Raw genomic sequence first — 14,046 nt, forward strand, 5'->3', positions numbered from 1 at the left:
CCAGTTTTTTATCCACTCATCTGCTAATGGGCACTTAGGCTGTTTCCAAATCTTAGCTATTGTAAATTGTGCTGCTATGAACATAGGGGTGCATGTATCCTTTCTGGTTGGTGTTTCAGATTTCTTGGGCTATATTCCTAGAAGTGGGATTACTGGGTCAAATGGAAATTCCATTTTTAATTTTTTGAGGAAACTCCATACTGTTTTCCACAGTGGCTGCACCAGTCTGCACTCCCACCAGCAGTGCACGAGGGTTCCTTTTTCTCCACATCCTCGCCAGCACTTGTCGTTTGTGGATTTGTTGATGATAGCCATTCTGACAGGTGAGAGATGGCACCTCATTATTGTTTGGTTTTGCATCCCTCAGATGATTAATGACTTTGAGCATGTTTTCATGTCTCTCAGCCTTCTGTATGTCCTCTTTTGAAAAGTGTCTATTTAGGTCCTTTGCCCATTTTTTGATTGGATTGTGTATCTTCCTTTTGTTAAGCTGTATGATTTCCCTGTAACTTTTTGAGATTAGACCCTTATCAGAGATAACACTGGCAAATATGTCCTCCCATGCAGTGGGCTTTCTTGTTGTCTTATTGATGGTTTCTTTTGCTGTGCAGAAGCTTTTTATTTTGATGTAGTCCCATTTGTTTATTTTCTCCTTAGTTTCCATTGCCCTAGGAACTGTATCGGTAAAGATATTGCTACGACATATGTCTGCTATTTTGCTGCCTGTGGATTCCTCTAGTATTTTTATGGTTTCCTGTCTTACGTTTAAGTCCTTTATCCATTTTGAGTTTATTTTTGTGTATGGTGTAAGTTGGTGGTCTAGTTTCATTTTTTTGCATGTATCTGTCCAATTTTCCCAACACCATCTATACTAATAAAGAGCTAATATGCTAATGGTCGATACGCCGTAACAGTAACGATCAGGTCATTAGCATATAAGCTGGGGTTGCTCCGGAGATGGGGCGGAAGCGGGGAGGAGCCCGGAGGAGGCAGGACCATCCCGTGCCTGGGAGGGCAGGGGTGAGAGGGCACAGTGCCCCCCTCACCAGTCCTTTGCCACCCACTGCTCACACTCTGAGTGCCCCGCGGCCCACCTGCCAGGGGAAGGAGCACAGCGCAGCAGGCAGGAGGCTTCCATGCTCTCCTCCGGTGCCATGATGGGGCAGAGCCGCCGCGTTGCTCTGGAGATGGGGCAGAAGCGGGGAGATGCCCAGAGAAGACGGGACCAGCCCTATGCGACTCGAGGGACTGAGGGCAGGGCTTGAAGTGGCCAGAGAAGGCCAGAGGGTTTGGGGGCTGGGCCAGGCATGCTGGAGCTCTGCATGGAGAGGTTCAGGGTTAAGGTAGGGCGGCGCCCCTAGTTTATTGAAGAGACTGTCTTGACTCCATTGTATGCTCTTTCCTCCTTTTTCAAATATTATTTGAGCACAATGGCTTGGGTCAATTTCTGAGTTCTCTGTTCTGTTCTGTTGGTCTATATGTCTGTTCTTGTGCCAGTACCAGGCAGTTTTGAGAACAGTGGCTTTGTAATACAGCTTGATATCTGGTATTGTGATTTGTCTAACTTTGTTCTTCTTTCTCATGATTGCTGCAGCTATTCGGGGTCTTTTTTTATTCCAGATAAATTTTTGGAGTTTGTTCTAGGTCTTTGAAATATGCCGTTAGTATTTTAACGGGGATTGCATTGAATCTATAGATTGCTTTGGGTAGTATGGACATTTTAATGATGTTGATTCTACCAATCCATGAACACGGTATCTTCTTCTATTTATTTATGTCTTCCTCTATCTCTTTTTTCAACATTCTGTAATTTTCTGAGTACAAGTCCTTTACCTCCTTGGTTAAGTTTATTCCTAGGTATATTCCTTTTAAACAAAGCCCTTTCTTTTCATTAATTTTCCTATTTCGAACAGAGAGAGCTACAATGATTCCACAGATCACTTTGTTCAAAAACAGCCACCAAACTCTCTGTAAGGAAGCCTGTCAAAATCCTCAACAAACGGAGGCCACAGAAAGGAGTCTCTTGAACCCAGCTGTCTTTTCTCTCTTGCAGCTCTGCTAAGATCTACCCCTCCTTTCAAGGGATAGTCAGCACTGGCCCAGGGCTCCCAACTGTGTGGTGACAGCCTGGCGTATTAGGGCTCATGGCTCCTCAGAGGTCAGGCAGCTGCCTGAACAACCTGTGCCGGGACCATGGAAACTGCTTCCCCTACAGACAGCTCTCATGAATGGAGCAGGGGCTGAGAGGCTCACACCGGTTCCAATGGAAAGGTCTAAATTAGGAAATGGACTTTCTCTTTTTATTTTAATTCTATATTGTTGGAGATTTAGAACAAGCATGTATTCTTTTCATAATAAAAGAGTCTAATTACTAACTTTTAAAAATACTTACTTTTGAAAGTTCAAAACACCCATGAAGTATTTTTTAAAGGTTCGTCTTCGTGAACTAACTCTTCAGTTGAATGAACTACCTGATTAGTCAGCATAAAACCCATGTTTCAGGTGGCCCCAGGACATGGTAGTCTCAACGCACACAACTGAAATGCAAACCAGAACTTCCGTTTCAGACCCAAGGCACAGTTACCTGGCAAGAGAGCCCATGGAAGAGGCCCCGGGTGAGGTTGAGCATGTTCACGGACCCCGAGACCTTGGCATACATGTCTTTGATGCCAATGAGACGGCAGATGGTGATGATGGCCCGGTGGCAGCGGAGACCGTAGCCTAGGAAAGGGGAGAATCAGAGTCAGTGCCCTGCTGCTTTCACACAGCTCCAGGCTCTGGGTTTAGGAGACTCTGGTTCACAGTCCAGCTCATCACTTCCCAGCTGGGTGACCCTTGACAAGTTACTTAACTTCCTTGATGATCCTTATTTAAATGTTATTTGAACTAAAGAAATAAATATCTTGAGCACATGGGCAGAAAAACGGGGTTGTTATGAAGATGAACTGAGCTGCCTGGCAGTTCCTCACATCCTGCTAAGAACTAACCATTGAGGGATACATCTGTTGTCACCCCTCGACTGCTTGGCTGCACTGAGCAGAGATGTCCACTTTCTTCTCCTGGAAAGACTCTCTGGCTTTGTAACACTCTCCTCTGATGTTCTCCTGGCCTGTCCTTCTCACCTCCTCGCAGACCTGACCTCCAGCCAAGTGTCCTATTAATGTCTACTTACAATACCTGCTCCAGGAAGAGCTTTAAAAACAAACCAAACATATCTCTTCTCCTTTAAAGCCCTCACTTCCCATTATTCTCTGAATTAAAATGAAATAAAATACTCCACCCCACCCCCAAAGCCCTCTATGACCTGACATCTCGCTGACCTCATGCAGACTCCACCTTCCTGGTGCTGGCATTGTCACCTGGGGGACTTTGCACTTGGCATTTCCCTGCCTGTTCTCCACACGGCTACTTCTCACCTTAAATGTCTCACTTAAATACCTCGTCCTCAGGGGTCAATCTTTAACCACAAGATTGAAGGTATCACCCTTCCTTCCCAAGGCCAGGATCTCCCTAAACTGGCATCCTGACTGCTGCTTCAGGCCCTCAGCAGAACCTGTCAATCCGATGTTGCCCTCAGGTAGAATGTGGGCTCCATGAGAGCTGGATATAGTTCACTGCTGTGTTCTCAGAGCCTAGACCAGTACCTAGCAAATGCAGGTGGGAGTGAGTGACAGAAAAGAGCTCCAAGTTTAGATGCTAGCATTCTGATTAGCCAGACGTGAAACTCAGAAACCTCCCCACTCACTTTAAGGCACAGCATTTTTCTTCGTGACTCAATATATGTGTGTAAAAACTATATTCTTACCTAGAACTGTCCTTGCTATTTGAAAGAGAAAATTAATTGTGGGCTAGCTATGCCAGATCATTTGAGAACTGAGGGCTTTAGAATGTGGCTAAAGACAGGCTAACAATGCAGTGGTTTATTCTTCTATGTGGAGTTATATACACACAGAATATATGCCCATGTATGAAGGTGTATAAATGCACACACATCTGGAGAGGTACACATGCAAGAAAGTGCAAGACAGATGTTTAGAGGGGCCTCGGAGGCTCACTGGATGACCTGGGCATGATGGGGAGCACTCGAGGGAAAGTGTGTATGCTGCACAGCACCTGGGCCACACAAGATACTCCACCAATGAATGGTAGCCACTATTTTGCAGAACCTATCAACAATGTTAAGTGAGGGCTGACTGTATGTACTTTGATTGTGAAGACTTCAAATGTAAAAAAACATTTGTTTAATACAAGCTAAATTCATGTGTGTGTGGTACAGGAAATGCTTTGTAGTGCTGTGTGAGGAAGCAGATACTGTCCTGCAGCCAAGGCAGAAGTGCTTATGTTTAAAGCTTAGGAACATGGCATTCTCGATCTCCCCGGGAGATGCACATGTACATTCACAAAGATACACAAGCATCTTTTTTACTTTCCTTAATACAGTTTTCCTACTTGGCACTCTTTTGGTTATTAATATCCTCCCACAGAAATAGTGATGCACATGCTTTAGGAAAAGCTATCTATAATGTATCATACTGCTTTAGCAGAATATTTAACCCCAATGAACAGGTAATAGGTTAAACTATATAGAAACCTGAAAAATATAGAAGACAGAGAAAATAAAAAATGCTAACCTCTATAATTAAATTAAAATTTATTTGAGAGAAAGGAGAGAGGGAGGGAGGGAAAGAGAGAAAGAGGGAAAGAGAGGGAGAAAGATATCAATGTAAGAGAGAAACATTGATCAGCTGCCTCCTGCACTCACCCTGACCAGTAATGGAACCTGTCACCCCCTGGTGTATGAGGTGACGCTCCAACCAACTGAGCCACACTGGACAGGGTGGGAGGCAGTGTTTCAAAACCAATTAGGTATAAAAATTATTCAGGCTTCTTAAAATCTAACTTAGGCTTTCTGTTTGGTATTTTCAAAATGAGCTCAAGTAAAAGTGAGCAAAGTAAAGGACATGATAGAACTACTATAACTGCACTGCTTTATCTTCAAAAAATTGTAAGAGTTTTTAAGTTACCTCTGGGTTGTTTCTTCATCTTGATATGTGTCCTTTTAAACCTTAAAGAAATATCATGGTATACTGGAGGATGAAAACATAAAGATGAACAAGGTTAGGTATGAGCTTTAATGCCCTCGCAAATATTACACAGCAACTAATACAACCATAAGCAGCCAGCACACAGTGGCCAAGGATAAGTGACAAAGTCTGATTTACCCATCACCACCTTCTCAGGAGAGAAAGTTTGATTCTACATTCTACATGTTCATTGTAAGAACGTAGCAACAAGCAGAGAAAAACAAAGTTACCACAGAGATATATTGCCACACAATGAGCCAACACAGCCTTGCAAATTTTAAAAGAAAAGATTAATACTCACTTGTATGGTCTTCATATCGTTCTATATAATGCAAATAGTGAACTGCTCTGTTCTTTGCCTGAAAGATGAAAAATATTTTTCTTAATCTACTGTTGGAATGTACTTTTTCTCAGAGATTTCAAAATATCTTTTGCCCTGGTTGGTGTTGCATAGTGGTTGGAGCATCAGCCCTCGCACCAAAGGGTCTGGGGTTTGTTTCCCGGTCAAGGACATGTACCTGGGTTGCAGGCTGGTCCAGGCCCCAGTCAGGGCGCATGCAGGAGGCAACCAATCGATGTATCTTTTTCACATAGATGCTTCTCTCTCCTCTCGCCCTCCTCCCATTCCTCCCTTCCACTCTGTCTGAAAATCAGTAGAAAAAATATCCTCTGCTAAGGATTAACAAAAAACCTCTCATAAAATATTTTACTGTGGAAAATTTCAAACTTACACAATAATTTCAGTATATATTTCTAAAAGCTAAAAATTTAATAAAAAAAGAAACTTAACCACAATATCACTGTCACAACCTCAAAAAATTAACAATAATTCCTTAGTGTCCTTGGACATTCTGTCAGTGTGAGAACTTTCCCAGCTGTCTCACAATTTTGGTAACAATCACAAGTCTGATGAAAATGATGTGAAAGAACATGGGTATTTCAGAAACTGCTCTTTGTGAGATGTGGGAACTTGGACAAGAAGCCTCAGGAGAGGGTTATTTTAGTTTATTTTTGTGTGCAGTTTCCATCATGTCTAGCACATAGCCTACTGATCTCTTACTGTCAACGAAGGAAAAAAGTACATACTTTTCTGAAAGCGTCTGTCCGATCAGTGGCTTTTCCAATGGCAAAACCTTTAAAATAAAAAGCAAAAATATGAAAAAAGGCATATGTTTGAAACATCTTTAACCACAGTCCATGTTTCAGCTCCTAAAATATTTCATAGCACTTCATTTCTCCTCTGCCCACAGCAAACCTGCTATGCTAAATGAATGACAAAGCAGGAGGCTAGAGATTTGCTTCTCTGGTCTGGGACATTGGGAAACAGTACACTTTGGGGATATAAAATCCATAATATTACCTTTTATTAATCTCTACATAAAACTAAATAAACTCAATAAAACTAAACATGGTTTTGAATATTTTTGAAAATACATTCAAATAACCAGAAAGGTTGGGAAAACATACATTGCTATAGAGTAAAACCATGATTTCACTGGAACTTTCAAATGCAATTCAGATTTCAAAGAACTAGGAGATAAAAATCAATGATTCTTGAGTTTGTGAGTACTTAACCCCATGAAGTGAGGTTTATCACAAGTTACCATAAATGCCTCCACTGTCTGCTGTCACCATTAATTATTTAAAGTAACATAATACTGCTCCATAAGAGACACAAGACATCTGAAAACCTGGGACAAATGGATTCCAAATCCTAATTTAAATAAGCTTAAACCATACAAGTCCTAGAGGAAAATATAAATGTATTTATAACCTTCAAATGAAGGTTTTCTAAGAACAAAACCAGAAATCCAGACACAAAATCAGAATAAAAGACTGATAAATTTACTACATAAAGGTTTAAAACTTCTGTTGATTAAAATTTACATGTGGAAAAAAATAAAAAACTAAGTCAAAATATGTGATAGACAAAGGGCCAACGTCCTTAACTCACAAAGAACTATATCCTCAATGAGAAGAACAACCACACAACAGAAAAATGGGCAAAGCAAATGAACTGACAGACCTCAAAGAAGAAATAATAATGGCCAATAAACATGCAAAATGATGTCCAAGCTCTCATAGTGAAAGAAATGGAAATGAAAACAAAGAGATAGGTTTCACTGTGATACTGATGATCAGTAATGTTTGATTATATTCAGGGCTGGCAAGGGTGTGAGGGTACAGATGAACATAAATCCATGTAACCTTTTGGGAGGGTTCTGGCAATACTTATCAACATTCAAAATGCATACAATTTTGAGGCAGCAATTTCAGTGCAAGCAATTTCCCCTATTGACATTCGTACCAAAGTACAACAAATTACATGTACAAGAAACACTAAGGATGTTTAAAAAAATACTACAAAATTGGGCTCAACATGAATATTCAACAAAGGGAAAAGGTAACAAAAATTACATTTACCCACACAATGGAACACTATGGAATCAGTACAAAGAATGAGGGGGAATCCTTTTATGCTAATACAGGAAGATCTCTGGATAATGCTGAGAAAAGTTAGATATATAATTATCAACATACTATGATCCCTTTGTGTAAATTTAAAAAAAGATATATGAATAAAGAATCTCTGGGAAAGATATAAAAATAACTGTTAAGACTGGTTTCCTTTGGCAAACATCCTATATAATAAAAGGGTAATATGCAAATTGACCCTAAGGGTGGAATGACCAGTAGCTATGACATGCACTGACCACCAGACGCTCAACACAGGAGCTGCCTCGTGGTGGTCAGTGCACTTCCACAGGGGGAGTGCCACTCAGCCAGAAGCCGGCTCATGGCTGGCCAGGGCAGCAGCAGTGGCAGGAGCCTCACCCGCCTCTGCGGCAGCACTAAGGATGTCCGACTAATGGCTTAGGCCCGTTCCCTGGGAGCAGGCCTAAGCCATTAGTTGGACATCCCCCAAGGGCTCCCATGCTACCAGAGGGATGTCTGACTGCCATCAGTTGGACATCCCCCAAGGGGTCCCAGACTGCGAGAGGGTACAGGCCAGGCTGAGGGACCACCACCCCCACCCAAGTACACGAATTTTTGTGCACTGGGCCTCTAGTACTTTATAAAAAATTTAAATAAAAAATTTATTGGGTGACATTGGTTAATAGGATCATATAGGTTTCAAGTGTACATTCCTATGATACTTAAAACCCCACAGAAGTTGAAATTATATTTGGTCTTATATGAAGTTGTGCTTTTTTTACTTAGCATTATTTTTATTAAGTTTCCATAATTCCTTAGTGACCTAAGAATATTATAATATATGGCTGTATTCTTTTTGTAACTATGTCCCTACTATTGAGCATGTAATGTAATGGTTTCTTTCCCCTCATTTTTCACTATTATACATAACACAATAGTGTTTCTAAAATACCCACTGGTGCCCTGGCCCATGTGGCTCAGTTGGTTGAACGTCATCCCATGCACCAAAAGTCACTGGTTTGATTGCTGGTCAGGGCACATGCCTGGGTTGTGGGCTCAATCCCCCAAAGGAGGCATACAGGAGGCAACTAATCTGTCTTTCTTTCTCTCTCAAACTCTCTCTCTTCCCCTATCCCTTCCTCTCTCTCTAAAAATCAGAATCAATGAAAACATATTTTAAAAAAATACCCATTGGTCCTCACAGGAAAAGGCGGATGTGGGAAGATCTATTCTTTCTTTTCCCTCTAAGGGATTTCATGGGGTGACCATAAGATTTGTGAACCCAAAACCCAAAAGATTTCATTCATCAGTAGAAAAAGTCTAGTCAGCAGCATGAACCCATGGACTCAGGCTGAATAAAGGCCACACCTATCCCCGCCACCACCAGCACCCCTAACGTCACTGCACCTCATTCACCTGCGGCTCCTCTGCCATTCCCCACGGCGACCAGCACACGGACCGATTTCTTTCTTCCCTCTTTTGCTGTCATATTGAAAACATTTCTTACCTAAAAGACAAAATGTTTCATAAACATTTTACCTTAAGAAAACTCTGAAGTGAGAACTGGAGCAGCCACCTTACATGTGCAGCACACACACACACACACACACACCCATGAACAGACACGTCATCCTCAAGTTCATGAGCACAAACAGCAAACTTCCTTCACAGGAAGCCTCTCCCTAGATTGTTTCTTCAGGAATAAAGTGGAAATAAAAATCTCTCCTCCTATTTCTCAGGGCTGTTAGCAGTTCTTTTTAATATATTTTTATTGATTTCAGAGAGGAAGGGAGAGAGAGATAGAAACATCAATGATGAGAGAGAATCACTGATCAGCTGCCTTCTGCGCCCCTCCCACTGGGGATCAAGCCCACAACCCAGGCATGTGTCCTTGGCCAGAATCGAACCTGGGACCCTCCAGTCCACAGGCCGACGCTCTGTCCACTGAGCCAAACCAGCTAGAGCTTGTTAGCAGTTCTGAGGTAACTTAAAGGGATTTGAAAATACACAACACAATGCACCCCATTTTAACAAACGTATGCAAAGGAAAAAAGGTGCTGATTAAACTCTGTCATGGTTTATAACTGGTGGCTATAAGACACATCCCAATATCAGAGAGGTTGAAATATGAAAGAATGTGCATTTAGAAATAAAATGCAGTATATAGAAAAAAATAGCATACAATCAGATCTCTGTGCTGAGGATTAGGCTCACCTGAAAATAGAGAATTTGGAAATACCTGCATATTATGAACTACAGGAAAACTTGCATTGTTTTGTGTGTATGATGTATATAAAAGTCCAGGAACCACGAAACTGTTAACTCAACAGCTTACATAGCAGCCGCTTTCCCGTAAAATGAGGTTAAAGGAAAAGGAAGCTGAGTCCACTGCTGTGGATCATCTTACAGGAAAACACTCACATATACAAGTATTCTTCAAAGGAATTAACTTCCAATAAGTATATACTGGGATCCAAAGACATAAAATACTTGTAAACATACTTTAAATTCTATAGACAACTGGTATTGAAGAAATAATAGAAAAGATTCAGTCACAAACTCAATAAATGACCATTCTACATGCAGGTAACACTAACAAGGCTGCAACACCAGCTCGAAGGGCAGATGACGACCTGAGGGACTGCCCTGGGGAGTGACTGAGCTTCACCTCAGGCAGGCTTGTTTCGAAGGCCTGCAGGGTGATTTCCCATCAAGAGCTGGACATCACAGCACCCCCACGCTTCCCAGCCCTGCCCCATGGCTCCTGCAGTGCCTGCTCCCTGAACTGAAGCCAGATTCAGCTGGTTCATAATTCGAGGACAGGTCACTAATGCTACCTTAGCTCTAGGAAGGAGGAAATCTCAACGTAATCCCCAAATTCTGTTATCACCACCACCAAAGCTGCCTTGTCATGAGACCTCAATTGATAGTGCCCCCCAAAGGGCAACAGTCAGGAGAACCTGTATCAAAAGATTGAAACTCAAGTTTCATTATTTTCTTACCCAAATCAGCTCTGTGTCTTAGAAAACATCATCCATCAAGGCTTTTCCTCACAGTCCTCGTGCCCTATCCCTACTCCACCAGCCCAAACTTTCCCAACTTCTCCAAAGACCTAACTGGGTACTGAGTTCAGCGTGCTTACCTCAAGTATCCTGGTATCAAAATCATCATATGTTTCTGTAGAAAGAAAAGAAACAGTCATACAGATACGTGTCAATACAATTAGTGTACAAAAGCATTTTCAATACAGGCATGATTATCGACATTTATATGAGAAAGAAAGTGAATCTTTCGGTGCCATTTCTCAGGCCATGCCCTGGTCCTCCACCAACACCAGACCACTCCACCATTAAATTCATACACTCGGCCACCACCTCCTTGACTGCACCCTCCTACCCCTCCAGCTCTCACTCAATGTCTCCCCAGGCGATGGTTCTTGGCGCTCCCCAGCACCTCCAGACTCTTGACCACTGTTTTCTTTCCCTCTTATCCCTTCTGGTCTTCATAGCCTCTCCCACACAGCCAACACACCACAGCCCATCATTTCCAGCAGAGCGTGTGGATATCCTCGACTCCCTCACCTTTTTCTCTCCTCCATATTGTCTATGCCTGAATCAATGCAGCTGTCTAGCCACACCTGGCCTGCTGGGTGCAACAGAAACCAAAGCACAGTACACACTTGGACCCCTAAACATTCATGGTCTCTAATTCAATCAAGAGCTCCCTTGTGTGGCTGAGACGGTCCCTGTGAGGCTGCGACGGCCCCTGTGAGGCTGAGACAGTCCCTGTGTGGCCGAACACAGGGACACGTCGCGGGTGGAAATAGCTACATTTTCCACGTGTATGACCTGGCAACAAAAAGCGTACACCTATGGATGAGGACAGTGGGGGAGGGTAAGGGCAGAGCGTGGGGTGGGAACTGGGTGGAGGGGAGCTATGGGGGGGAAAAAGGGGAACAACTGTAATAATCAGAACAATAAAGATTTTTTTTTTTTTAAAGAGCTCCCTGCAACCTGTCAGCCTCTTATGTCCTTTTAGTTAGGCCCCTCTCCACTCACCTCATAGCCACTTCAAACACTCTATGTTCCTTTAACTTTTTACTATAGAAAATTTCAATCAAATACAAAAACAGAATAGCCAAGTGACAGCTTATGCACTCATTAGCCAGCTTCAACAATTATCAACTCATGGTCACTCCTCTTTTCTCTACACTGTTCAATTCCCACTCTGGATAATCTGAAAGAAAGTCCCAAATACCCTAGTTTTCATCAAAATATTCTGGTGGCCAGCCCTAGCCGGTTTGGCTCAGTGGATAGAGAGTCGGCCTGTGGACTGAAGGGTCCCGGGTTCAATTCTGGTCAAGGGCACATGCCCGGATTGTGGGCTTGATCCCCAGTAGGGGCCATGCAGGAGGCAGTCGGTCAATGATTCTCTCTCATCATTGATGTTTCTATCTCTCCCTCTCCCTTCCTCTCTGAAATCAATAAAAATATATATTTTTTAAAAAAGAAAAGAAAAAATATTCTGGTAGCCATGCTCATTGTTGCCCCATCCTCCCTTGAGCAGATGACCCCCTCCTCCCCCCAGGCCAGCTGAGGCCGCCAGACAGACATCTCTCACACACCTTGCCCCACTACCAATACTAAAGGCACACCAGAATCTGTCACGAGTTAGTGCAATTATCTCTACTCTGAATCTGGGTCCCCATTAGGGACTTGCTGATCTTTTTTCTCCTCCTCCCAACTGAAGCCTTCTGTTCAGCTCTAAGCACACTTGCCAGTCTCTCCCTCTCAGCCTCTGCTCTTCTCTTTAAGCCAAACTTAAGAAAGCAGCCACACTATTGTCTATTCATCTCCTCCTCAAGAATGGATTTTCGAGATTTTTCTCTACATACATGGGTGTTGGGGGGTGCGGAGGACTTTGGTTTCTAATTTGGCCTAATAAGTATTTTGAATTTTTCTTTCATTTTTCTGTTTATGAGGCTTAATGACAACGATCTGGTTTATCCTGTTATGGAAACTCCCACACCATGCTGCTCCACAGGCACCCGACCAGTTGTGTTGGGAAACTGCTGTGCAGATCCGTAACGCACACCACCACATGGAAGGCTCTGAGAAGCCACACAATAGCAGTGTCAGAACCCAGTGCTCTGCATCCTGTGTGTGGAATACTTTTGGTTATGGGCCTCTAATGTTCCATAAAATACAGCTGGATAATAATGTAAAGTTATTTCAATGATGTTCAAATCCTTTTTTTTTTTTTGGAAAAAAGCAATCTAAACAGGTAAGTAAATAAATTCATATTAAGGAACTCCAGAACTACAATCTCTCTGCCACAAAGGTAAGCAAAATCAGGACTCTGCTACCTCCATTGGGACCAGGGTCGGGGGGGCCAAGACTGACACCTCCCCACGAGTTTCCACTCCAGCCTCGCTCCCGCTTAACCTTCATCTTCCTCTTCCGTTCCCATTCTTCTCTCTGCTGGAACATGTCAGCTTCCACCTTCTCCTGCTCTTCCTTGCTTCTCTGGGCAATGGTCTGCACAGCTCCATCCCTCATAAGAGGGACATTCAGACCAGGCCATAGGAAGCCACTGCGCCCTGAAAGTTTAAAAACATACATGAATAAGAATTTCTTTAAAGCATTCATTTGAGTGTTAAAATGCCAGGCAATGGTGTGCAGATGACACTGCTGGTAGGAGTTTAAACTAACATAATCACTTGGCAGGCCACTGGCACATCTATTAAAATTTTCAGCTAATAATAATTCTAATTCATGGTATTAGCCTGGAGAAATACTCCACACAGGTAGGAGGCATATGTGTGCCGGGACAAGGAGGTGCACTGAGAGCTATTTGTAAAGGCAAAAAATGGAAACAATGTGTTACATGTCTAGCACTACTGGAGGGTTGAGTGAACCATGGCACAGTCAACATATGAAATCTTCTGCCCTAAATTGAAATGAGATAGTTCTGTGGGTTCTGAGGTGGAACAATTTCCCAAGATCTAACTGAGTAAAAAAAAAAAAAGGTAAATTTTAAGACAGTATGTAGCACATGATACAGTTTAATTATTTTTTAAACGAAAAGAATATATATTTATTTTAGGATTTTTATGTATATATTAGAGGCCTGATGCAAGAAATTTGTGGAAGAGTAGACCTTCCTTCCCCCGGCTGCCGGCACCGGCTTCCCTCCTGCACTTGACCCCCAGGCTTTCCTCCGGCCACCAGCAGGCACCTGGACCCGGGCTTCCCTCGCAGCCCTGGCTTCGTCCAGAAGGACATCGTCTAATTAGCATATTATGCTTTTATTATTATAGATGAGCATTACAAAATGCCAGAAGGAAACACACCAAAATGAGATCAGATATTTCTAAGTACACCATTTTATTTTTATTCTTCAAGGCAACTGAGAAAGGGATATCAAAAGGGCACCAGGACTTAGATTTCTCCTACAGTCTGAAGTTTTTACTGAGGAGTGTGTATGTGTGTGTGTGTATATGTATGTGTGTGTGTGTGTGTATATA

The 14,046-nt window shown here is 42.6% G+C and overlaps 1 protein-coding gene across 2 annotated transcripts in view; it reads right to left on the reverse strand.

Moving 5' to 3' along the window:
* Window positions 1-14,046, reverse strand: part of MRPS5 (mitochondrial ribosomal protein S5) — a 23,040-nt gene that overhangs the window by 2,540 nt on the left and 6,454 nt on the right. Inside the window, exons 1-7 of one of the 2 annotated variants that reach the window (XM_014534963.1) lie at window positions 12,965-13,080; window positions 10,663-10,697; window positions 8,937-9,027; window positions 6,171-6,217; window positions 5,386-5,443; window positions 5,025-5,087; window positions 2,585-2,721 (exon numbers count right to left, since the gene is read on the reverse strand). In XM_014534963.1, coding sequence (XP_014390449.1) covers window positions 2,585-2,721; window positions 5,025-5,087; window positions 5,386-5,443; window positions 6,171-6,217; window positions 8,937-9,027; window positions 10,663-10,697; window positions 12,965-12,989 — 456 coding nt within the window. In that variant the 5' untranslated portion in view covers window positions 12,990-13,080. Of the gene's footprint in view, window positions 1-2,584; window positions 2,722-5,024; window positions 5,088-5,385; window positions 5,444-6,170; window positions 6,218-8,936; window positions 9,028-10,662; window positions 10,698-12,885; window positions 13,120-14,046 lie in introns of those variants that run through there. The other variant, XM_014534962.1, reaches the window with a different exon arrangement.

The sequence above is a fragment of the Myotis brandtii genome, unplaced genomic scaffold (genome assembly GCF_000412655.1).
Source record: "Myotis brandtii unplaced genomic scaffold, ASM41265v1 scaffold1347, whole genome shotgun sequence".
Classification (NCBI taxonomy): Eukaryota; Metazoa; Chordata; class Mammalia; order Chiroptera; family Vespertilionidae; genus Myotis; species Myotis brandtii.